This window comes from Vipera berus (genome assembly GCF_964194415.1).
Source record: "Vipera berus genome assembly, chromosome: 16".
NCBI classification, from domain to species: Eukaryota; Metazoa; Chordata; class Lepidosauria; order Squamata; family Viperidae; genus Vipera; species Vipera berus.
The window spans coordinates 1787626-1813559 of record NC_138219.1 but is presented as its reverse complement, the minus strand read 5'-3'; the positions used below and the strand labels follow the sequence as shown (position 1 = coordinate 1813559).

General features: G+C 50.1%; 1 protein-coding gene across 2 annotated transcripts in view; it reads left to right on the top strand.

The window, feature by feature from the left end:
* The window catches only part of NCSTN (nicastrin), a 29857-nt gene extending 9829 nt beyond the window's left edge, over positions 1 to 20028 (top strand). Inside the window, exons 7-17 of one of the 2 annotated variants that reach the window (XM_081340374.1) lie at positions 2199 to 2305; positions 5682 to 5834; positions 9430 to 9534; positions 11800 to 11871; positions 13589 to 13764; positions 15438 to 15540; positions 15636 to 15731; positions 16937 to 17024; positions 17160 to 17302; positions 18522 to 18737; positions 19303 to 20028. In XM_081340374.1, coding sequence (XP_081196500.1) covers positions 2199 to 2305; positions 5682 to 5834; positions 9430 to 9534; positions 11800 to 11871; positions 13589 to 13764; positions 15438 to 15540; positions 15636 to 15731; positions 16937 to 17024; positions 17160 to 17302; positions 18522 to 18737; positions 19303 to 19425 — 1382 coding nt within the window. In that variant the 3' untranslated portion in view covers positions 19426 to 20028. The remainder of the gene's footprint in view (positions 1 to 2198; positions 2306 to 5681; positions 5835 to 9429; positions 9535 to 11799; positions 11872 to 13588; positions 13765 to 15437; positions 15541 to 15635; positions 15732 to 16936; positions 17025 to 17159; positions 17303 to 18521; positions 18738 to 19302) is intronic. The other variant, XM_081340375.1, reaches the window with a different exon arrangement.
* Positions 20029 to 25934: the final 5906 nt, after the last annotated feature.

Sequence of the window (25934 nt, the reverse complement as noted above, 5' to 3'; positions counted from 1 at the left end):
GCACGCAGAGCCCTCTGTGGGCACGCGCGCCGTTGCCCCAGTCCTAGGCCTTCGGCTGGGTTTTATAAAACCTTTTCGCTTTAGGCCTCCACCACCGTGTGCAAAAAAAAGAAAAAAGGTTCAATCAATCAGTTTCAACTTCTCGCGGGGGAAAAAAAGTTCTCACAAAGTTGGAATTGATTGATTGAACTTTTTAGTCCCACCCAGTCTGCCGTTACCACCGCAGCCACGCCCACCCAACGGGCCACGCCCACCCGGCACCCGACAATACGTAAGTGGGTTTTGGGTTGCAGTCGGGGCACTCGGTCTCTAAAAGGTTCGCCATCACTGTGATAGAGGGTATAATAGACAGGATCTGAGAAATCCCTTCCCAGATCGATATTCAGTGTCCCCGAGCAAAACCCCACCCCTCAGTCCATTCGGTCAGTTCCGGATCAGCCGAGCTCCAGGTGGCAAAGCCCCTCGTGGGAAAGGGAGAACCATCAGTTCCTCCGTAGCAGAATCGATCCCTCCCCTTCGCATTCCATCCGGAGACACAAACCAGAATTCCCCCACCCACTTTCTTAGCTGCCCGTAAGATCAGAGAGAGAGAATGCCTGTCCTCGATCTTATTATTGCGAGGGGCAACAGGCAGGCTAGATAAACAAAAAGTTGCATCTAAAGAGAGGAAATGGAGGCAATAAACCCCCATGTTTATTCCCTCTACTCAGGAATGGCAGAATCCAAGGGCGGGAGGGGGGAGATTTGGCTTTGCACAGAAAGAGAGTTAGAAATGAAATATAAATGGATTCTGACACCGGGAGGGTGGAGGGGGGGAGGCAGTCCGGCTGGACTTGGCTGGGCCAGGCCTCAAACCCAAGGCGAGGATGCCCAGTCTGCCTCGCACCGAGGGCTGCCCACGCATGCCAAGGACGGGCTCCATGAAGTGGGGAGGCTCAGGCAGAAATGGGCTTTAGCGTCATCTGATAATCAGTCTGGGATTACACGATTGTGACCCGTAGTTTTAGTAAGGTCTCTCTTCTGTTATATTAAATTGTAATTCCAGGCAAGAGTTGGGGATGGTGGGGGACTCTGGAAGTTGAAGCAAAGATTCGGGACTTTCCTGAGTCAAGCCATTCTTCCTTAGAAGACCCCCCCATTCTCAGGCATGGTGGGGGGCAATGACACACTGCCTCACCTGTTGCACAGGGGCCCTTCGCTTGCAGTTGATCACTTAGCAACTCTTCAAGGTTCCTGAAGTTCAAAGTTGTTGGGTTGTTCAGAAGTTGTGTGTGCTCCATGACTGGAGGCTTTTAAGAAGACACCGGGCAGCCATTTGTCTGGAATGGCCTAGGCCGCAGTGATGGCGAACCTTTTAGAGACCGAGTGCCCAAACTGCAACCCAAACCCCACTTATGTATCGTTGGGTGCTGGGTGGGCGTGGCCCATTGGGTGGGTGTGGCCCATTGAGTGAACGTGGCCATGGTGGTAACGGCAGACTGGGTGAGACTAAAAAGTTCAATCAGTCAATTCCAACTTTGCGAGGACATCTTTTTCCTGCGAGAAGTTGAAATTGATTGATTGAACCTTTTTTCTTTTTTTGCACTCAGCGGAGGCCTAAAGCAAAAAGGTTTTATAAAACCCAGCTGAAGAACTGGGGTGACGGCGCATGTGCCCACAGAGAGGGCTCTGCGTGCCACCTGTGGCACTCATGCCATAGGTTCACCACCACGGGCATAGGTTTTCCTGCTTGAGCAGGGGGTTGGACTAGAAGACCTCCAAGGTCCCTTCCAACATTTTGTTGTTCTTTCTGTTCTGTTCTGTTGCGGCTTCCAACAAGCAAACTCAACGGGGGAGGCCGAGTTTTACGTAATCACCGCATGATTCACTTCAAACCAGGCACGACTCGCCTAATGACTGCATCATTTAGTGACAGAAGTTCCAGTCTCAATTGTGGCTGCAGGTCAAGGACCCCTTGTGCCACCTTTGCCACGATTTTGGGTTCTTTGGAACAAGCTGGATCTGGCTGGTTTCAGCACTTGCGGATCGCCATTCTGCTTGGCACACTAGACGGTTGGCAAAAACCTGGCTGAAGAGTTGAAGCAGAAACCCACAAGTCCTGGATGGCTGCTGCTGCTGTGTGGGGCAGGGGTGGGTGGCACTTCCCGGGGTCACGAAATGGGCCCTGGGGTCACGGGTCGCTGCTTCTCTCCTTTCAGAGGTGGTCTGCGATCCTCTCGCCGATTATAACGTCTGGAGCACGGTGCGGCCGCTCAATGATTCGGAGAAGCTAGATCCTAAAAGTGTCGTCATCGCTTCCTCTCGAGTAGGTGGGGCTGGGGGAATTCAGTTTAAATTTTGTTCTTTTTACTTATTATTTATATCCCGCCCTTTTTTTTGTGTGTGTAAACAATTCAGAGAGGGACGCAGTGGCTCAGTGGGTTAAGACGCTGAGCTTGTCGATCAGAAGGTTGGCAGTTTGGCGGGTCGAATCCCGAGTGCCGCGTAACAGTGAGCGCCTGAGTGAGAAGGTTTGGGAGCATTTAAGCAGAGGACGCGTTGGCTCAGGGGGTTAGCACTTGCGGATTTGTGTGTGTGTAAACAATTCAGAGAGGGACGCAGTGGCTCAGTGGGTTAGGACGCTGAGCTTGTCTATCAGAAGGTCGGCAGTTTGGCGGGTCGAATCCCAAGTGTCGTGTAACAGAGTTAGCGCCTGTTACTCGTCTCAGCTTCTGCCAACCTAGCAGTTCGAATGCACGTAAAAATGCAAGTAGAAAAATAGGGACCACTACGGTGGGAAGGTAACAGCGTTCTGTGCGCCTTTGGCGTCTAGTCATGCCGGCCACGTGACCACGGAGACGTCCTCGGACGTCCTCGGCTTTGAAACGGAGATGAGCACCGGGCCCTAGAGTCGGAAACGACTAGCACGCATGTGCGGGGGAACCTCTGCCTTTTATAAACAATTCAAGGCAGCGAACACATCTCCTATTCCTTCCTTCCTTCTATTTTCCCTGCAACAACAACCCTCTGAGGTGGGCTGGGCTGAGAGCTGGTTGGCCTGCCTTCTGACCGAGTTTGGGGATTCTTGTGTGAAAGGGTTGTGTTTCTTCGTTTTTCTTTTCTTTTTTTTAATATAACTTGGAAGATTATTTTATTTCACTTGGAACTGCTTTGAGTGTCCAATTCCAAAAAGGACGTTGCAAACAGGGCATCCATTTAAAATACCTGAAATACTTTTCAGCAGCCTGGGCACCTTCCAGACGAGTGGACTTTAATCCCCCCCCCCAAATCTTCAGCCACCATTATTTAGGAAATCTGGAAATGGGAGTTCCAGTTCCTCAAGGATATTGAGCAAGGCTAAACGTAATACGGGTAGTCCTCAACTTACAGTTCAGTGACCTTTCAAAGTTACAGCGGCACTGGGAAAAGTGACTCCTGACTCACTTTCACACTTAAACCGTTGCAGCATCCTCACGGTCACGTGATCATAATTCGGACACTTGGCAAGAGGCTCATATTTATGGTGGTTGCCGAGTCCTGAAGTCACATGATCCCCTTTTGCCGCCACCTGTCAAGCAGAGTCAACGGGGGAGCCAAATCCACTTAACAGCTGGGTTGCATCTTAACTGCGGTGATCCACTTTAACATCAGTGTCAACATCCCTCCGTCCTGTGCGCTCCCACAGAGAGGGCCTCCTCAGGGTGCCACCGGTCAGAGAATGTCGGCTGGTGACCCCCAGGGGGAGGGCCTTCTCGGTGGGTGCGCCAATCCTTTGGAACCGCTTACCAGCTGAACTCCGGATGGCCCCCGACCTTCGCTCCTTCCGGCGTCATCTAAAAACTTATCTATTCCAACAAGCCGGCCTGGCCTGATGCATTTGGGTTTTAAAATTTTTTCACTCTATTGCTTTATTGTATTCTTACCTTATTGCTCTGTACACCGCCCTGAGTCCTCCGGGAGAAGGGCGGTATATAAAACAAATAAATAAATAAAATAAATAAATAAACAACCCGGGCAAGAAGAATTGTAAAAAGGGGGCAAAGCTTACTTAACAAATATCTCACTTAACCACAGAAGTTTTAGGTCCAGTTGTGGTCATAAGTTGAGGACGACCCAATATGGATTTGGAGGGTGTCTTCAGTTGACAAAGCAAGCAAAGAAATAACAGAATAACCGAGTTGGAAGGAGCCTCGGAGGTCATCTAGTCCAGCCCCTTGCTCAAGCAGGAGACCCTATACCAGGAATGTCAAACTGCCGGCCCGCAGGTCAGATGCATCATAGCAGAAACGCGCCCAGCCCATTGCCGGCAATGGCAAAAAACCCGCGACACATCACGTGACGTTGCACGTTTGACACCCCTGCCCTATACCATTCCAGACAAATGGCTGTCCAGGCTCTTTTTAAAAATCTCCAGTGATGGAGCACCTGCAACTTTTGTAGGCAACTCCCGTTCCACCGATTAATTTTTCTCACTGCCGGGAAATCCCTCCTTAGTTCTAGGTTGCTTCTCCCCTTGATTAGTTTCCATCCGTTGCTTCTTGTCTTTGCCTTCAGGCGTTGTGGAGAATAGATGGACCTCTTCTTCTCTGTGTCAGCCCTGCCTCTATTGGGAAATGCTATCACCGTGGTGGCGAACCTATGGCATGAGTGCCACAGGTGGCACGCAGAGCCCTCTCTGTGGGCACGTGCGCCATCGCCCCAGTTCTTCAGCTGGGTTTTATAAAACCTTTTCGCTTTAGGCCTCCGCCGCTGTGTGCAAAAAAAAAAAAAAGAAAAAAGGTTCAATTAATCAATTTCAACTTCTCGCAGGAAAATAATGTTCTCGCAAAGTTGGAATTGATTGATTGAACTTTTTAGTCCCACCCAGTCTGCCGTTACCACCGCAGCCACGCCCACCCAGTGGGCCACGCCCCCCCCGGGCACCCGACGATACATAAGTGGGTTTTGGGTTGCAGTTTGGGCACTCGGTCTCTCAAAGGTTCGCCATCACTATGCTATCATGTCACCCCTGGTCCTTCCTTTTTATTAAACTAGACATATCCAGTTCTGCAACCGTTCTACATATGTTTTGTCCTCTGGGCCCCATATAAATGAGCTCAGAAAGGCACAGCTGGGGGGGCATTTCCCCCCAGGCCGAGGGAGGGGCAGCTGGAGCTGTGAAGGGGCAACGCTCCCTCTGGTCGTGGCCTTCTGAGGACTCTCAATTGTAGCCTTAGTGCAGGGGTCATTCTCTCTGCAGGCACCAGCTGCCGTTTCTAAAAATCCGCACGCGCTTGTTTCGACGTGCTGGATAAATTTTTAATTTTTATTATATTCCCGAAAATTAAAACACAAAACCCAGAGTGAGGGGAAAAATTGCAAAGATAAAACAAAACTAGAGAAACACATTAAAAAAAATGTGAGTTGAAAGGACGAAAAAAGAAGAGACACATTATCCTCCACCACCCCCCAACCGAAGACTGACAAATGTCCTGCAACAATAATAGCTTTCTCCGTTTGTGAAATGAGTCCAAAATTTATAACATGCTGGGTGGATTTTGACCATATATACTTTTAGCAAATGAGTGAAAATTAGATTTGGGGGCTGAACGGCTGCCATCTGGGCATAAAGCCGGCGCTTTGAAGCAGGCTGAGTTTGGGGAGAGAAACTCTGGCAGTCTCCGAACTGGCCGGACCGTATTCTTTGCTCTTCTTTCTGGCAGATTGACAGCCACTCTTTTTTCTGGAATGTGGCCCCCGGGGCGGAAAGCGCCGTGGCTTCCTTTGTCACCCTCCTCGCTGCAGCTGAAGCCATCCATAAAATCCCCGATGTTCAGTCGCTGCCCAAAAACATCATGTTCGTCTTCTTCCAGGGGGTAAGTTCTCGCTGTTTACTTTTTTCCTGCTCTCTGCAGCTTGAAACAGATCCCTGATTTGTTTGTTCGTTTGTTTGTTTATCTGTGAAATTTATTTGCTGCCTGTCTCGTATTCAACAACTCTGGGCAGCTTACAAAATAGAACAGAATAACAGAGTAGTAGAGTTGGAAGGGACTTTGGAGGTCTTCTAGTCCAGCCCCCTGCTCAAGCAGGAGATCCTGTACTGTTTCAGACAAGTGAATGTCTAGTCTCTTCTTAAAAACCTCCAGTGATGGAGCGCCCACGACTTCTGGAGGCAAGCAGTTCCACTGGTTAATTGTCCTCACTGTTAGGAAGTTTCTCCTTAATTCCAGGTTGCTTCTCTCTTTGGTCAGTTTCCAACCATTGTTTCTTGTCCTATCCTCTGGTGCTTTGGAGAATAATGTGACCCCCTCCACTTTGTGGCAGCCCCTCAAATACTGGAAGACTGCTATCATGTCACCCCTAGTTCTTCTTTTCATTAGATTTCTCAATTCCTGCAACCACTTTCATATATTTTAGCCTCTAGCCCCCTAATCATGTTCGTTGCTCTTCTCATTAAAGTATTTTAAAAAAACATTAAAATCATCAATTGTAAAAGACACAGCATAGAAAAACAATTTGGTCCCTGGAACCTGTGGCTGGACTTGGAAGGTCCCGCTTTTCTGAAATCTTGCGGAGCGACCATCAGCTGCTGCCCGTCGTGTGGGAAACCCAATTTCTGTGCTGCTTGCAGCAGAGAAAGCTGACTTGGGAATACAGTTTGCGTGGAGGGCTTTGTTGTTCTCAGCTAGGAAATATCGCTCCCAGCAAGGATGCAGTTTCCCCTGGAAAATGAATAAAACAGCTCGAGAGAGAGAGAGAGAGATGCTGCTAATCCCAGCTCCACAGGAGAACTAGCCAGGGATGAGTGAGAAGGTTTGGGAGCATTTAAGCAGGGGATGCGGTGGCTCAGGGGGTTACGACACTGAGCTTGTCGATCAGAAGGTCGGCAGTTTGGCGGGTTGAATCCCGAGTGCCGCGTAACAGAGTTAGTGCCTGTTACTCGTCCCAGCTTCTGCCAACCTAGCAGTTCCAAAGCACGTAAAAATGCAAGTAGAAAAATAGGGACCACTCCGGTGGGAAGGTAACAGCGTTCCGTGCACCTTTGGCGTCCAGTCATGCCAGCCACATGACCACGGAGACGTCCTCGGACAAGCGCTGGCTCTTCGGCTTTGAAACGGAGATGAGCACCGGCCCCTAGAGTTGGAAACGACTAGCACGCATGTGCGGGGGAACCTTTACCTTTACCTTTTAAGTAGGAAAAGCCCGCAGGATTTTTGGGGGGATGGTTTAAATTAGTGTTTCTCAACCTGGGCAACTTGAAGATGGGTGGACCTACACCCCCAGAGGTCTCCAGGCAGCATGGGAGTTGAAGTCCACCCATCTTCAGGTTGTCTAGGTTGAGAAATTGTTCTACTGCCATGGCCGGAAGCAAATCAAAATGGAGCCGTGTCTCTCAACTTGAGCAATTTAAAGGTGGACGAACTTCAACTCCCAGAGCTCCCCAGACAGCACAGGGATTTGTTTATCTGTGTCAGAAGCATCACAATTAAAATTATGTATGGCATAAAGTTTAAAATATAGAACACAAGATTAAAATATATACAAATTAAAGAAATCTTGCCAAGCAACTAGCAATATTAGCATGGAGTTGAAATCTACACATCTTTAAATTGCCCCGGTTGAGAAACAGTTCACACTGCTGTGTCCCAAAAGAGCAGTGTTTCTCAACCTGAGCAACTTTTAAGACGGGTGGACTTCAAAGCACGGCTGGCTGGGGAATTCTGGGAGTTGAAGTCCACCTCCTGAAGATGCCCAGGTTGAGAAGCATTCCCTTAGAAGTGATTTCAACCTACATTCACACCTTTGCTTGTGTAACACCTCATAAACAAGTATCAGGAAATGTATCTGTTTCATAAAGGTGCATCCTAGATTTCCTGAAACAAATCTCCTTCTGAAATACCCAGCTTCACTTCCCAGAATTCTCAGCAGCTGCAGGCCAGGCCCAAGGTATTCTGGGAAATTGAGGTTCAGCGCATTGAGACCATCTCAGGCTGAAGGATGCTCTAACAAACCAGGGCAGACTCCGAGAGAAATATCTCTGTGGAAAGGGAGGTTTGAGGGTTTATTCTGCATGCTAACCCTGGGGGGGGGAAATGGGTACAGGTAGTCCTTGGGTTACAGCCACAACTGAGCTCAAACTTTCTGTCGCTAAGCAAGACGGTTAAGTCAGGTTTGCCCCAGCTCATGATTCTTCTTGTTACAGTTGTGGAGTGAATCCCTTCCGTTGTTAACAACGCATTTGTTAAGCGAACCTGGCTTCCCCCATTGGATTTGCTTGTTAGAAAGTCACAAAAGGGGATCACGCCACACACACACACACACACACACACACACACAAACACACACACGGGACTCCTCGACCGTCATTGTTGCGAGCCAGTTGCTAAGTGTCTGAATTTTGATCCCGTGTCCCAGGGGATGCCGCAACCAGTCACTTTTTTCAGGGCCGTCGTAACTTTGAACGGTCACTCAATGAATGTCTGTAAGTCGGGGACTTCCCATCTTTTCTTCATTTGACTGCACTGCATAATCGGCAAGCAGAACTGAACTACCGGGAAACGCAACACGTTCTGGGGGGCAGGGACATTCCGGAGAGCAGCAGGCAGGTGATCCGAAGGCCTCTTCTCCAACCCGGTGCCCTCCGGTCACCCCTTTCGGGATGTGTAGCCCGAAAGGCCGTTTCCTGCAGCCCATGGGCAGCAGCTGTGGGAAGCATGAACTCCCCACGGGGCACGAAAAGTCATTTCTCCGCTGTCGCCCGTCCCTCACAGCCGGCACACATGCAGGCACCCCGTCTCCAAACATGAAGTCACATGGAGCGGATTAAAAATATATGTGCACACTAAAGCAAAAAAAAAAACAAACAGTTAATTTGGAGCGACGGCAGCTGCCGAAAGCCAAGAGGATATTTGAAAAAGGGGAGGGAGGGAGGGGTGGGGGGTGATGGTTAGCAGCTGATCTTCCCCTCCAGGCATGGGTTGGGTGGGTGGGTGGGAAAGCGGGAGAGCCGAGTTCGAGCAGGGCTGTCAACTTTCCCGGAGCTTTTGCGCTGCTGTCAAATGACTTCTCTTCCCGTCGTTTCCACCACCGACGTTTTTGGGGGATTGGCGCTTTTCCTGAGAGGGCTGCAAATTTCGGCATTGTGCCGTTGTGGTGGTTGAAATTAGAAGCCATAAACCAGATTGGTGTGACTCACTTATCAGCCCCCTTGCTTAGCAATAGGAATCCTGGCCAGCTGCGTGACCAGACCAATCTCTCTTTCTCAGCCCAACCCGCCTCGCAGGGTTGTTGTGGGGAAGAATAGGAGGAAGGTTTGTTGGATGTGTCCACCACCTCATCGGCAGAAACAATAACGCCGGGATGGAAATAAACAGAGGTGGCAGATTAACGTGGCGGTTCCTTGCTGTAGCTGGATTACTCTGTCCCTTTTTTTGAGAAGGGACCTCTCTGAATTTCCCTTCTTCTCCTCAGGAGACCTTCGACTACATCGGCAGTTCCCGCATGGTCTACGATATGCAGAACGGCCGGTTTCCCATCAAGCTGGAGAACATTGATTCCTTCCTGGAGCTGAGCCAGGTGAGAAGAGACGAGCGGAGGGTGCTTTGCAGTTTTAGCTGGCCGCTTTTGGGATATTGGCTTCCCGTGTAATTTCCAAATTTTGGTTGGGAGAGACTTAACGACAAAGCGAGTTGGGTCTCCGAAACATGAGAATGCCCAGATGAGCTGCGAAAAGAACGGAGATTGCTGTCTCAGAGTTAAAACGTTGCTGAACTGCAGTTCCACGGCTGGAGGACAGGCCTGTGGGTTTTAATTGGCTACTTCTCGGTTACTTAAAGGTCGGTGGGAATTACAGGATCCAAAGGCTTGCGTGCAGAAGCATCGGAGAATATAGTGCAGAATATCTTCCTTGCAAAGGACAGTGGCTTAAACTTGAGCAGCCATGGCTCTCCGGTTTGCAAATTTAAGAGCTCCTGCAAGGTTTTGCTCTTTCATGGTGAAGGTGCTGGCCCAGAAAGCAGGCAATTGTGAGTTCTAGTACTGCCTTAGGCATGAAAGCCATCTGGGTGACTTTGGGCCAGTCACCGGGAGACTTGGGAGTTCTAGTCCAGCCTTAGGCATTAAAGACAAAAACATGGCTGCGGTTCATGGGTCAGCCGTGTGTGGCAGGAGCCAAAAAAGCTAACGCATTGCTTACACAATGGTGGTATAAACAGAAGCAGAGAAACAAAATCACGTGAAGTGTTACCGGTGATACTTTTTATAAAGCCTTAGTGAGGCCACACCTGGAATCCTGCATCCGGTTTCGGTCCCAAAAAAGATGTTGAGACTTTGGAAAAAGTGCAAAGAAGAGCAGTTGAGATGATTAAAGGCCTGGAGACTAAAACATAGGAAGAACGGTTGCAAGATTTGGGTTTGGCCGGTCTAGAGAAAAGAAGGACTAGGGGGGACATGATGTAGCAGTATTCCGGTAATTGGGGGGGCTGCCACAAAGAAGGGGGGGTCAAACTATTCTCCAAAGCACCAGAAGGCAGGACAAGAAGCAACAGATGGAAACTGACCAAAGAGAGAAGCAACCTGGAACTAAGGAGAAACTTCCTAAAAGTGAGGACGATTAACCAGCGGAACAGCTTTGCCTCCAGACGTTGTGGGTGCTCCATCACTGGAGGCTTTTAAGAAGAGACCGGAGAGCCAGTTGTCTGAAATCGTCTAGGGTCTCCTGCTTGAGCGGGGGGCTGGACTAGAAGACCTCCAAGGTCCCTTCTGACTCTGTTCTGATTGATTGATTGATTGATTGATTGATTGAAAGCTCCCTGCTTAACTTTTGGGGCAGTCGCTCTCTCTCAACCCAATGCATCTCACAGGGTTGTTGTTCGGGGGGGAAAATAGGAGACCGGAAGTTAATTAGATGGCATTCAGCCAGCACCTCTCTTTGGCTCTGTCCTGAGGTAATTCACAGGAGATTATCGGGGGTTTCTGATTCCAGCATTACCCACCACGAAAGGACACTCCTGTTGAGACAAAAGAACGTTCGACCAAACGTGTTTTCCTTGCACCAACGGAGCGAACTGTCACTTAGTTCTGAATTTCAGATCCATTTCCTGGCTCTGAGATTTTTCGCTGGTGGTCTTGAGGTTCCAGGAAAAAAGGTGGGGGGGAGAAAGTACATTGTTGGTTCATCTTTGGTCCTGCCTGTGCCCATTCGGCCCAAATAAGAGCCTTGGTGGAGCAGAGGGCTAATGCCTCCCTAAGTAACACCAGCTGCCTGCAATTAGTGCAGGTTCGAGTCCCACCAGGCTCAAGGTTGACTCAGCCTTCCATCCTTCCCAGGTAGGTAAAATGAGGACCCAGATTGTTGGGGGCAATTAAGCTGACTTTGTAATAATGCCGCTTGGGGGGTGGGGGCGAAAGCCCTAATAAGCAGGCATATACATAGAATGAAGGCTATTGCTAAGCACATTGATTTGTGCTTTAAATTGTAAGCCGCCCTGAGTCTTCGGAGAAGGGCGGGATATAAATGGGATTAAAATAAAATAAATAAAATAAATATACATAGAATGAAGGCTACTGCTAAGCACATTGGTTTGTGCTTCTTAGATTGTAAGCCGCCCTGTGTCTTCGGAGAAGGGCGGGATATAAATGGGATTTTAAAAAAAATAGCCATGTCTGTGTGTGTGAGAGAGAGAGAGACTTGGCAATGGCTGATTTTTAACCCGGGGAAGCTGCCTTCCCTCAGTGAGGACTCCGACCTGTCTCTGCTTTTGCTGCTGCCTGTGGCTGGCTCCGTTGGAGAAAACCCCGGGCAACCTTGTACACGTGCCGACTGTGCTCCATCTGTTGCAGGTTGCGCTCCGGAGTAACGCCTCCCTGTGGATGCACACGGATCCCGTCTCCCGAAAGGACTCCGAGATTGAGGTAGGGGCGTTTGCCTGGCTGCCAGTCCCTCCCTTCCCTGCTCACCAGAAAGATGCCGAAGTTGGCTTCCACCGGGTCCGTATGGATCCATGGCTCTCGGCTCCGACTGCAGCGGGACAGCCTCTGACGGCCATCTGCTGGGAGACTCGCGAGCTTCCTCGGCTAGTCGGTTGGCCCCGGCAAGAACAGATGGCTGGGCTAGGTGGGCCAGGGGTCTGATCCAGCACGGCCAGCTTCTGCTCTGATGTCCCTGGCTTCTCTGCTGAACGCCACATGGTCCGTTCTTTCCCTCACGTCACTGAGGACGTGTTGACAGATGCCGGCCTTCTTTTTTTGCCAGGTGTCCCTCACCTGAGGGATCAGCATCTCCTCCTCCACTCCACAGACCCCCCACCCCCACATCCCTTTCCGGCACTGACGATGTTATTTAGTTGGGCAATGAAATGCCTGCAAAAACCCCCAGCAAGCTCAGAGTCGTCCTCTTCCTCCTTCCTTCCTTCCTTCCTTCCTTCCTTCCTTCCTTCCTTCCTTCCTTCCTTCCTCCACTCCACAAACCCTTCTAGCACTGATAATGTTACGTGGTTGGGCTATGAAACGTCTGCAAGAAAACAGCCAAGCTCAGAGAGTTCCAAGGACCGCACAGTCCTCCTCCCCCTCCTCCCCATCTCGAGCAACTTGCCAAAAGCGCAACAACACAACAAATGTCCTCCTACTCTTGAGGCCATTTCCTCCCTGATCTTGGTCCTCTGCATGATGCTGCTGCTCCCTCGCCCAGAACCTTCCTCTTTGATGTCCGAAAGCTGCCTTTCTGCTCCTGGTCAGATCCAGTTGATGCTCCTCGCTAGCAGCTTCCAACCAGGGTGGCCCTGCTCCTCGGTCTCCCCGGCCTTTGGGTTTCTTGACCGGGGCTGCATCCCTACTCCCTGGCAACAGCCATCCAATGCCCCCTCTTGCTTTCTTCCAACCTTTCTCAATCCCCAGAGATCCCGAGAGGTCTTTGGAAGCCTTCCTTAGGCCTCATCATTGCGGAGTTCTGCCTCCCCGCCCTCCTCTCTTCTTGAATGCCTGTGGGACTTTATTGTGCCCTTGGAGAACATCGCGGTGCTAAGCGCCACTCCGGGCTGCGCCCTGTCTTGGCACGATGCCATCAGTGTGCCCATTTTGGTGATCGTGAAAGCCTTAAAGCATCTGTAAACTGTCCCAGAGGACAGGCTAAGCGCCGAGGGATGTTTATTTTTCCCTACAGTAAGGAAAATTTCATCATCCAGTCTGAGTCGGTCACAGGGACCAAAGGTGTATTCTTCCAGGTTTTCAGGCTTGTGCTCTCCTCGGAGAACTCTCTCCAGAATATGTGCGCGTTGTATTTATACGGTGCCCAGTGGTGCGTGGTTTTTAGTAGTTAATTGGGTTGTTGGTGGCCGGCTATGAAGTCCTTGATACGTGCCTCATAAACTGGTAGTAAATCAGCACTCCTCTTGACTGACAAGGGATCCGTTTCCCAGGCTTCAGTCATTTTTAGGGCTATTTTTGTACCTGCTTGACCAACAAACGTAGTACTTGTGAAACTGAATGCGTGCACCGACTCCGATTGGATCCCGCAACATCATCCTGGGACACGTATATTTGTCTCCCTTTGCAAGTAAAGCTTTCTCTGCACTCCCAACTTCGCTGCATAATTGAGCTACTTGTCTTTCCTCTCGGCCTTCTCCTGCCTTAGCGAAACATCCAAAGGATGATGGAAACCTTGAACAAGAGCAGCGAAAATACCAGCGTGGTGATGAGCGGAATCGGAGTCACCCAGCCGCTGCCACCTTCCTCCTTCCAGCGATTCCTGAGGGCCCAGCAGATCCCCGGGATCGTCCTGGCTGACCACTCGTCCCACTTTGAGAACAGGTGACGAGGGAGCCTCTACAGCAGGCTTGCGGTAACTCAGAGGTCTCCCAACTTGGCAACTTTCAGCCGCGCGGCTGGCTGAGGAATTCCAGAAGTTGAAGTCGCCACGCTTGGAGAGGCCGGCTGTACAGCTGAGTCTCAACCCCAGATTGCAACTTTTCTTGCCTCTGTTGTTAAGTGAATCGGCGCAGTTGACAAGTTAGTAACACGGTTGTAAAGTGAATCCGGCTTCCCCTTTGACGTGGCTTGCCAGAAGGGGAAAGGGGATGACGTCAAACACACACACACACGCCTCTCTGGGACACCGCAACCCTGTAAGTACATGCCAGTTGCTGAGCGTCTGAATTTGGATCTCGTGACCAGGGGGATGCCGCAAACGGTTGTGTGAAAAGTGGTCCTAAGTCACTTTTTTTCAGCAACTTGACGAAGGGAGGAAGCCCACAGCCCCTTTGACCTGAGCCCAGGAGCTGAGCAGAAGCCGGTGTGTGTGTGTGCACAGGAAAGAGCGTAGCAGTCGCTGGTTGCGGTGGGGGGGAGCAGAGGGAAGACAGACGCGCGCCGTGTAATTAAAGAGGCGCGGCGTAATTGTTCTGACAACCAGGAGAAAATCCACTTTTGCCTCGCCAACGTTTCCGGCGGCTGGCTGGCAGCCAGGGGTGAGCAAGCAGCAACCACGCATCCAGAAGGGAACATCTGCTCCTCCAGGACCGCCTGGAAACAAAGCAAACGGGGAGAAGAGAAGGGTGGGTGTGTGTGAGAGAGAGAGAGAGCGCCAGGGGAAATCCAGATGTTGCAACCACTGCATACAGGCAGCCCTCGACTTACAACAGCTCACTTAGTGACCGCCTAGTGTTACAAGGGCACTGAAAAAAGTGACTTCATGACCCCCTTTTCCCACTTAACGACCGTTGCAGCCTCTCCCCTGGTCACACGATCAAAATTCAGACGCTTGGCCACTGACTCGTATTTATGACCGTTGCAGCGTCCCGGGGTCCCCTTCTGTGATCTTCTGGCATGCAAAGTCAACGGGGAAGCCAGATGCACTGGACGACCGTGTCACTCACTTGATAACTGCAGGGACTCACTTAACAGCTGTCTTGTTTAGCAACGGGATTTTGGGGCTCAGTTGTCGTCCTAAGTCGAGGACTACCTGTATGTCTACGGCGATATTTTTCAACCTTGGCGATTTTAAGATGGGCGGACCTCAGCTCCCAGAATTCCCCAGTCAGAACTGCACGCTGGGGGATTCTGGGAGTTGAGGTCCACACCTCTTAAAAGTCACCGAGGTTGGAAAACGCCGACTCGAATGTGTGAACGGCCTCCCTTTCGGATCTGGGGATGTCATTTGCAAAGGTCTCTCCCCCTTTCTCCCCCCCCCCACTTGCTTTCTATTAAAAGGCCTCAGCTCATCAAACAGGCAAAGCACCAAAGAGCCAAGTTAATTACAATAATTAAAATTAAAATTTTAACGGCGCTTCTGCCACGAATAAAGGAAGGTGACGAACCTTCTTTCCTCGCTTTGAGGAAGGGTTGGGGGGAGGCTGGGTTTCTGGCCAAGCCCAAATTCATCTCCCCTCCTTCCCAGTGCCAAGGGATCCCTCCCCACACCTGCTCCCTCAAGGACCCCTCCCTGCCCCCCCCCGGCCATCGCATCTTCTCCTTCCCTCCCACAGGTACTACCAGAGCATCTACGACACCCCCGAGAACATCCGGCTGAATTATTCCAAGGAGCTCAGCCCAGAGGAGGCCCTGAATTACGTGACGGACACAGCTAAGGTGGGCTGGGCCCCTCTCTCAAGGGGAGGGGGATCGGGGGGAGCAAACCTGGATTGTCTGTCTGGCTTGTCTTGATCCAACTTCCTTCCTCCCAGTCCTTAGCTGCAGTAGCCACCGTGGTGGGCCGCGCGCTCTACAAGATGGCCGGAGGAGCGGGCAACGCCTCGTCAATTCAGGCGGACCCATTAACGGTCGGTGCTGATGGGTCCTCTGGAGGGTCGGGGCTAGTCCGTTCTCTCGTCCCGGCACACCTCGCAGGGTGGTTGTTGCTGTAGGGAAAACAGGGAGGTGCCCGAGAGACGTTCACCACCTTGAGTTATTTGTAAAAAAAATAGTAAGGGTGGTAAGGAAATGGAGGGAGGGAAAGGAAGGAAGGGGAAGGAGAGGAAGAGAAAGGAAGAAAGAAGGAAGGAAAGGAAGGAAGGAAAGAGGGAGGGAGGGAGAGGGAAGGAAGAAGAAGAAAGAAAAGCATGTGAAAATTCCAGATGTTTTGGCTGGCAAAATGCTCTTTCCCAACTGCTTTACGTGAGATGCTTCTGAATTAGGGCCAACACATAATTCACTCAACCAGCCCGGAGAGGCAGGTCAGGATCCGGGTGCCGGGTGGAATTCCTGCTTTCCCCCCCCCCCCCGCCTCCTGCTTTTTGGAATTATCTGTTTGCCTCCTTCCGTCACTTTACGTTAAGCCCACCAGTCCTGGGACTTTCTCCCTTTCTCTCGAGAGATCTAGTAATCCGATTATTAACTTACTCCATTGCAATTGACAGCTGCCATCCGGCAATTATTGAGGCACAAAAATAAGTGTAAAATATACAGTGTTAAATGTCCACCATGTAGCGAGGAAATAATATGGACTGATCACTCAGGCTGCTAGGAGGTTACCTCCTCGCCGCTGACCCGGCAACCTTCTCTCAAAAGGGGAGGTCACAGTAGGTCCGGGGATGGCCTCTTAAGACGAGGGCGTTCCGGGCCCTCTTTTCAAATCCTGCTCTGTGCCACAAGGGGCCCTCTCTGACCAAAGGCTCCCGTCCTCTTCGAAAGTCAGGGGGAGGCAGTTACCTAATCCACAGGTGTTGGGGTGCATGGAGTACCTTTCCCCATCTCATCAGGAACCAGGCGGCCAGTTAACGTAGCCGCATCTCCTAGAACATAGAATCCGAGGGCTGGAAGGGACCCTGGAGGTCTTCTAGTCCACCCCTGCCCAAGGCAGGAGACCAAATGGCATCCTGGGCTTTGGCTAGTCATTTTACTAAACAGTCATTTTTAAATAAATTTGGGTAAATCAGTTTAATAAAATGTACTAAAAGTTTTTCTAGGAATAAAAACTCTTACCAGCAGTTTAGTAAGGGCTGCTCTTTCAACCTCTCCGCCTTGTCGTTTTGCCTTTTCCTTCCAGGTCACGCGCATGTTGTATGGCTTCCTGATCCAGTCCAACAACTCCTGGTTCCAGGCCATCACTAAGCCAGATTTCAAAGGGCCTCTGGGTGAGGCGTGTGTGTGTGTGTGTGAGAGAGAGAGAGAATGAAAGAGAATGAGAGAGACTAAGAGAGAGAGAGAGAGATCCTCAGGCTGCTGCCTTTGAAAAAAAAACCTTTTTTTTTTTTGCTGCCCCCTCCAAGGCAATGAGCCCCTCCAGTACTACATCGCGGTCTCCAGTCCCGTCAACTCCACCAGCCTGGTCCAGTATGTCTTGGCCAACCTGACTGGGACCCGCCTCGGGGACAACATCACCAAGGAGCATTGCAGAGCTTCCAAGGAAGACGTGAGTTCCTCGTCCTCTAGTCGAGCACTGTTGTTTTTTTGTTTTTAAAAAACTGGATAAAAAAAAATTCTGGGAAAGCACCAGCCGGGCGATGAAAACCCGGGGCAAAGCTGCCCACGTCTTCCCTCCCCAGATGCCCCCACCCGAAGCTTTGAAGGCATCTGGAGAAGGTCTCCGGTGAGGCTGTCAACATCCCAGCAAGTTTGCACGAGATTCGGTGACCTTTTGAGGATCTTGGTCCCCAGCTTGCCAACCTCAAAGATAGACAGAGACAGACCCTGAATGTACGGCTAGCCCGGAGCCCAGCTTACCCCGATCCTGACATTCGGCATCCACTGGGGATTCCCAGCCAGCTGAGTGATTTTGATTGGAGGTCGATAGAGGCTTCCCAGCATAAAAAGTGGACAATAAGAGCCAATAAACCCCAACGTGTTACAGGCAGTCCTTGACTTACAACCACAGTTTAGCCCTGGATTTCTGTAAGGCAGTTGTAAAGTGGGCTTTGCTCCCATTTTACAACCTTCCTTGCCACAGTCGTTAAGTGAATCACTGCCGTTGTTAGCAACGTGCTTCTTAGGCGGATCTGGCTTCCCCACTGACTTGGCTTGTCGGCAAAAGGGGATCACGTGACCCAGGATGCTGCAGCCGTCGTAAATATGAGTCGGTTGCCAAGCATCCAAATTTTGATCACGTGACCCTGGGGATGCTGCAGTGGTTGTGGGAAAAATGGCCATGTGTCACTTTTTTCAGTGTCGTCGTAAGGTTGAATGGCCGCTAAACAAACAGTTGTAAGTGAAGATCTGCCTGTGTAAGCATCCTGGTGTTAAGAAGTCTGACTCCACAGCACTGGTCTTCTTCTGCCCACGCCTTAAGGGTTTATCCGGAAAAGAGCAATTTTTGCAAATCTAGCGTATCAAAGCAATCCCCGGTTTGGCTTTCATTCCTCCATTTCATTTCTTCAATTTATACATCCGCCTCTCTCAAATTCATGACTTTGGGTGGCTAACAACAGAAAGAAAGAAAAACAACAACATAGCTATAAAAACAACATACCCGTTCAGCAGCTGAGGTACAAAAAATAAAATTAAAAAAAATGGAACCGACAACAAGAAATCCGCATAACGGTTACACAAACTTTGATGCTAAAGCTTTAATGTTCAAAGCAGCACATTAATAATTGGCCTTTGCTTCTACTCCACCTGGGTTGTCTTTGCTGCAGTTGTATGACTACATGTGGGTTCAGGGCTCCCCGTACCCCAACGCCAGCTCTCCCCGCAAGCCCTTCTGCGTCAGGATGACAGTCCGCCGCACGCCAGCCTCCTCCCCGGCCTTCGAGCTCCAGCAGTGGGGGTCCACCGAGTTTTCCACCTGGACGGAGAGTCGCTGGAAGGAGCTTCATGGACGGATCTTCTTGGTCGCCAGCAAAGAGCTGGAGGTGAGGTGTCAAAGGGGGCTGGGTTGATTGGCTTGCTAAAGTGGAACCCTTGCCATCCGTCCATCTATCAATATCGTCTCTTAGTATCTGTCATCAGTCTCTATCAACTATGAACTGACAAACATGATCTGTCATCAATTATCAATTTCTATTATCTATCAATCTTTCTATCTAGCTGAGTTTTGCACCATTTTATGACCTTTCTTGCCACTGTGGAGTGAATCACTGCAGTTGTTAAATGAATCGTGCAAGTGTTAAGGGAATCTTCCCCAGTGACTTTGTTTGTGGGAAGATCGCAAAAGGGGATCACGTGACCCCAGGACACTGCAACCGTCATGAATACATGCCGGTTGCCAAGTGTCGGAATTTTGATCACGCAACCACGGGGACGCTGCTATGTTCACGAGTCTTTAAAAAACGGTCATAAGTCAACATTTTTCGAGGCTGTCGTAACTTTGGTCACTAAATAAATGGTTGTAAGTTGAGGGTGACCTGTAATTTCCCCTTCCTTTGGATCCCTTCCCATCCTTCCATGCCTGACTCCCTCCTTCTTGATTCCCCGCAGATCATCACCCTGGTGGTGGGCCTTGTTATCCTCATCGTCTCATTCGTGGCCACCTATTTCATCAACGCCAAAGCCCACGTGCTTTTTTCCATGCCAGGAGACTCTGAAACAGTGGCCTATTGAAAACCGGTGCCGGGAACTCTAGCGCTACGAACAAGAAAGGAAGAAAATGACTTAATTTGGCAGTGCCTGACTCTTTCTTTGATTACCGTGGAGTGTGGGACTTGAAGGAACACGTTGGTCCATCACCCATTGAGAGAGACGCACTGTGGGTGTACCAAAACACAATGCTGGCAGGAACGGATTGATTTGGTGGGGGGGTTGTTGGGTCTCTCAGACCCTCCTTCATCCAGCGGCCCAGAACAAATGGGGCACATAGCACGGGGGTCCCAGCACCCTCTTGCGAGCAGTCAAGAGTTGGCCATCAAAGGAGACTCTCTGCGGAGCATTTGTGAACCTTCAACCTTGTAGTTCTCACTTTTTTTTTAAAATTTTGAAGGTCTGGATGAATTTGCTCGACTCTTTCGATTTACATAGATCAAGGTGAAAAGAAACCCGAGGGATGCAGGAAAGTTGGAAATGGGTGTAAACTATCCTTTTTTTAAAAAAAGAAAAAGAAAATATGGGTTCTGTTTTTTGTACATAAGATACAAATAGCCTGTTTTAATTGGAAACCATCGCCACCAACACCACTCCTTAATTTAGAGATTAAATTTGTTGATCCCACTCACCTTTACTTAATTTGCTTTGGCTGCCTGAGAAGTTAAGAATTTGAGGGCTGGGGGCGGAGAGGTTTTTGGGGAGGGGGATCTTCTCTGGGTGCTGGAGAAGACTCCTGCGAGTCCCTTGGGCTGCGAGGCGATCAAACCGGTCAGTCCTAGAGGAGATCCACCCTGACTGCTCTTTAGATTAGAAGGCCAGATCCTGAAGTGGAAACTCAAACACTGTGGCCACCTAACGAGAAGGAAGGACTCACTGGAGAAGAGCCTCATGCTGGGAAAGGTTGAGGGCAAGAGAAGAAGGGGACGACAGAGAAGGAGGTGGCTGGATGGAGTCACTGAAGCAGGAGGCGTGAGCCTAAATGGACTCCAGAAGATGGTGGAGGACAGGAAGGCCTGGAGGAACGTGGTCCATGGGGTCGCGATGGGTCGGACACGACTTCGCAGCTAACAACAAATCTCTGGGAAGATGCTATAGCAGCCTTCCTCAGATGAAACCTGGCACATCTGGAAAGCAGCAAATAGTGTTCCTCAACCTTGGCAGCTGGAAGATGGGTGGACTTCAACTCCCAGGATTCCCCAGCCAGCATAGCCGAAGTCCACCCATCTTCCAGCTGCCAAGGTTGAGGAACACTGAGATAGGGGAAAGCTGAATCATATTTCTCTGTGTTGAAACTGAACAGGTGATATCCTGACCCATTACATTGCTGGGCCAAGCCGTTTCTGGCAGTGGCACATGGGTTTCAGTTGCGACTGTGCCCGGATTTCTTTGAGACGATGTTTACAAGGAAGGGCGTAGCCCGTGCCAACCTTCTGGCGTTCCACAATTAAACAGAGTGTGCCCAACGTGCTCATTTAAATGTGGCTGGCTGGTTTTGCTGAAGAACAGGAGAAATTAAATTAAACCCATCAACAATGCCAAAAAGGTTTAAAGCCTTAACCGGTGGAAAAGACCAAATTATTTTACGTTGCTAGATGAATCTACGGACTGAAAGGAATCAGGCTCAGGATTCTGAGGTTGGCTTGCGGCCGCAGTTGAGTCATGCCTGTCATTAAACGGATCACAAAATGGCCACGCCTAATTTTGCGACCTGTTTTGTGGCAGTTTTTAAACGAACCCATTGTAGCCTGTGGGTGTTTCTTTTTCCCCCCTCCAGAAATCAGAATAAATGTCAAAGTTTCCTGCAAAAAATATAAACATGATCATGGACGCTACAAAGAGCCATAAATATGGGTCAGTAGCCCAGCATCCCAAAATGCAATCGTGACCACTGGGGGGGGGTGAGACAGCCATCAGAACCTCCGAAGTGGGTCACAAATATCTCTGGGGAGGTATGTTGCAACTTTGCACAATCACAATTTGAGGACTACCTGTGGTTTTCTGTAGATCAGATTATGAGAATGTGACTTAGCTGGCTTATTGGCATCTTCTTCAGCCAGAACCGACATTGTCAGCATGGCAAGATCAACCTGTGTTATCTGTGAGAAGTGGAGAGAGAGTTGACAGACTGCATTCAACCATGGTTGGCTTGATTCCTTGAGCAAGCCATAATAGGTTGCCTATTTCCGCCATGCTAAACCACAAACCAGGTTGAGAGCTACTCTGTGTCCCCCCACACACACCTCTCGGAGATGTGTCCCCTTGGGTTTAAGGCTTGGCACCAACCGAGACCTCGGGGCAAGGTCGTTGGGTGGCAGTGGTCATCCAGAATCTCTCCTGATGATCCCAGGTCTCCGGCTGTGAGGCCCTGTTCCCAAAACTGGCTTGTAGGATCTTTTGGGATGTTGCTACTGACCCGTCCTCCCTGCCCAAGCTGTACGGAGGTTGGCAGTGGAGTTTATCAGGCTTATGGCCCTGGAGCCCTCAGTCTGCCCAAGGTTAGGCTTAGGTCCTAACCCTGGAACGGCTTGCCTTCAGAGGTTGTGGGTGCTCCGTTACTGAGGTTATTGAGAAAAGATTGAAAGGATCTGCTTAAGCGGGGTTGGACTAGAAGACCTCTAAGGTCCCTTCCGGCTCTTATTATTCCATTATCCTGTCATCCCTGGCCCTCCTCTCTCAACCCTTCTCTTTTCCTTGACTCTCCTCTGGCTGGAGAACAGAAGTGTCTGCAATATTTCCTTTTTCACGACGTCCTCACAAGATACTTTGGGGGGGAAGGGATGGAGGTTCCCTTCCTTTGGAACCACAGCCACGTCCTCCTCGCCGCTCTGCAACTCGCCGCTTCTCTTGGACCCAGTTGCTGGCAAGGACGGGATGCAGCAGCTGCTGCCTGTTCTTCCCGTGCTCAGCGAGGGCCAAGAGGCCTCCCCACGGACCGCTTGCTAGCTTCTGTCCCCAGCTGGAAGGCCCACAAAAGAGGAAGACAGGCTGAAGCTGAACACTGGCCAGGCCTGGAACAGACCCCAGTGCAGATTGGGTTACTTCTCGCTCCCTCACAGACTTTCTTCTGAAGGACGGGCGCGTCGTGGATGGCGCTTGGTGGATGGCGGCCCTGTCCTCCCGAATCGGATGGTGGTCAAGCACAAGGGCGGCTACTACCGGCTTGACGTTTTCAGCTTTGGGAGTGCTGGGGGGGGGGCAGTTGCCCAAAAGCTTATTGAAGGCCAAGCTGAGGTAAATGGCCAAGCTGGAGGAAGGTGGGAAGAGGCCTCTGTTCTACTTATTCCCATAAAGCTTATAATTTCTTCCATTTGTTTGGTTAGAGCTCGAGATACGGAGGTAGCAGAGGATGGAGCTGGTGGGGATTCGTGTTACACATCTTTTCATCCCCGAATTCATTTATCTCAGTCAGAAAGAACTATTTCTGGGTGTCCTTCCTCAAACAGAAAGCTGGAGAGATGTCGCCACCATGCAAGAGAAAAACCTTCACTCCCTTGAGCCACCGAACACGCAAGACATTCTCCAAATTTCTCTATTGAGGAGAGAGATTTGGGGGACACATTCCTTCACCTCAACTTAAAAGTCCTGAGAGGAGGAATAACAAAGTGGCAAGGGATTTTGGAGGTCTTCTAGTCCAACCCCACCTGCTTAAGCAGAAAGCTTATACCACTTCAGACAAATGATTGTCCAGCCTTTGACTGAGACCACAGCTTTCCCCATGATGTGGATCTTCTCCACTGGTGGACAAGCTGTTGTCTTCTTGGCTGACTACAAAAATCATGCTGAGCCATCGTAGACCTTGTCCAGTTCAGGCCTAATGACATTGTGGTCATTTATAATTTTCAAGTGTGAAGCCGACCAACTCCTTAGTTAACCACCCCTGATTTAAGGATGGATGAACCCAGCTTGCATGACTGCCGGTTTATTTTCAAATATTTTTTTTTTCAAACGTTGAAGATGTGTTGACTTCACCTCGTAGAATTCCCTCGTGGGAATTTGGTTTAGCAGAAAGGGGTGAAGAGAGGGTGGGGAACTGCTTGACCCTGACTTCACACCATCTCTTCTCCAAGCCCCTTTCTTTCAACAGCTGGAAGGGGCACAATTTTGCAAGAATTTGGGTCTTCACGATATATCTGGCTGAATCCCACTTGCCGAGGACTGGCTGGTTTTGCTTCCTGGCCCTCGTGTGCTGCCTCAGCTTCCTCGGGGAGTCGCCTGTAACTTGAGACCAGCTACTGGATGAGTCCCAGGTGAGGAGCCATTTTGTCTCGTTGCCTCCTTCACACAGTCACCGACCAGATGCTCCCCCTCGGCGTGAAGAGATGGGTCTGCAGGTGCCTGCGGTTGGCATCCAAAAAGGGGTGGCAAATTTGGTACTTTCAGCCTAAGCAAGCAAGCAGATTACCATCTAGCCCAGTGATGGCAAACCTTTTAGAGTGCCCAAACTGCAACCCAAAACCCACTTATGTATCGTCAGGTACTGGGTGGGCGTGGCCCATTAGGGGTGTGTGGTCCATTGGGTGGGCGTGGCCCATTGGGTGGGCGTGGCTGCAGTGGTAACGGCAGACTGGGTGGGATTAAAAAGTTCAAAAAATCAATTCCAACTTCGCAAGATCTTTTTTTTCCCGTGAGAAGTTGAAATTGATTGATTGAACTTTTTTTTTTTGCACACGGTGGCGGAGGCCTAAACCGAAAAGGTTTTATAAAACCCAGCTGAAGGCCTAGGACTGGGGCAACAGCGTGTGTACCCACAGAGAGTGCCACCACGGATCTAGCTTAATAGTAGGACCTACTGCATGGCTAGAATGTGGTTCTGGATGTTGTGTGAATTCTAAAGGGTGTTTTGCCCAAAGAAACATACCGAATAGAATGCAGAGCTGGAAGGGACCTTGGAGGTCTTCTAGTCCAACCCCCTGCTCAAGCAGGAGACCCTACACCATTCTGAACAAATGGCTGTCCAGCCTTTGCAACCTCCAGTGATGGGGCACCAAGAACATCTGGACGGAAGTTGTCCCACTGATTTATTGTTCCCACTGTCAGGAAATTTCTCCTTACGTCTAGGTTGGTTCTCTCCTTAATCCGTTTCCATCCATTGCTTCTTTCTGGCTTCAAGTGCTTTGAATTTTTTGGGATCCTGAACTTGTCTTCTGGGGTGTTGGCTAAGCTGGCAGGAGTAGCCGACACCCCAAAAGACAAGCTCAGGATCCAAAAAGATCTTGACAGACTTGAACAATGGGCCCTGTCCAACAAAATTATATACTGCTCGAAAAAATAAAGGGAACACAAGATAAGACATCCTACTATTAAATACAGTACATTGTGTTGTTTAAGTGTTCCCTTTTTTGAGCAGTTATATTTAATGTGGAGAAAAGCAAGATTTGACACCTAGGCAGGAAAAGCCAAAGGTGCAAGTACAGATCAGGCAAAACCTGGATCAAAAACGGTCACTGTGAGAGGAACCTTAGAATCCTAGTGGATTAAACACGAGTCAGCCGTGTGTGGCAGGAGCCAAAAAAGCTAACGCATTGTTTACACAATGGTGGTATAAACAGAAGCAGAGAAACAAAATCACGTGAAGTATTACCGGTGGTATTTTTTTATAAAACTTTAGTGAGGCCACACCTGGAATCCTGCATCCGGTTTTGGTCCCAAAAAAGATGTTGAGACTTTGGAAAAAGTGCAAAGAAGAACAGTTGAGATGATTAAAGGCCTGGAGACTAAAACATAGGAAGAACGGTTGCAAGATTTGGGTTTGGCCGGTCTAGAGAAAAGAAGGACTAGGGGGGACATGATGTAGCAGTATTCTGGTAATTGGGGGGGGCTGCCACAAAGAAGGGGGGGTCAAACTATTCTCCAAAGCACCAGAAGGCAGGACGAGAAGCAACAGATGGAAACTGACCAAAGAGAGAAGCAACCTGGAACTAAGGAGAAAATTCCTCACAGTGAGGACAATTAACCAGCGGAACAGCTTTGCCTCCAGACGTTGTGGGTGCTCCATCGCTGGAGGCTTTTAAGAAGAGACCGGACAGCCAGTTGTCTGAAATGGTCTAGGGTCTCCTGCTTGAGCGGGGGGCTGGACTAGAAGACCTCCAAGGTCCCTTCCAGCTCTGTTCTGATTGAATAACAGATAACAGATGGAACCCCAAAGGTCTTCTAGTCCAACCCTCTGCTCAAGCAGGAGACCCTATATCATTTCAGAGAAATGGCTGTCCAGGGTTGTTGTGATTCAGGGTCAGCCTGTGGGTTCGGCAGTTGGGTCGGACGACTCGGAGGAGGAGGAGGGGGGTATTGAAGAGCTTGCTGATGTTGGCCTTGAGGCTCTGCAGAGCCCTCAGCCAGGCCCCTCCCACCTGGTCACGAGAGAGACCCAGCTGTGTGAGCCTGACAGCGTGGATGAAGATGACCCACAGCTGGCCCTGTTCAAGGACGCCTGACGCAGGAGGCAGTCAATCAGGAGTAAACAGAGGAAGGCAATGGGGCACCTCGGAAGGAGGCAGAGAGAGGCCACGCCCTGAACTGTATTTAAGGGGAAT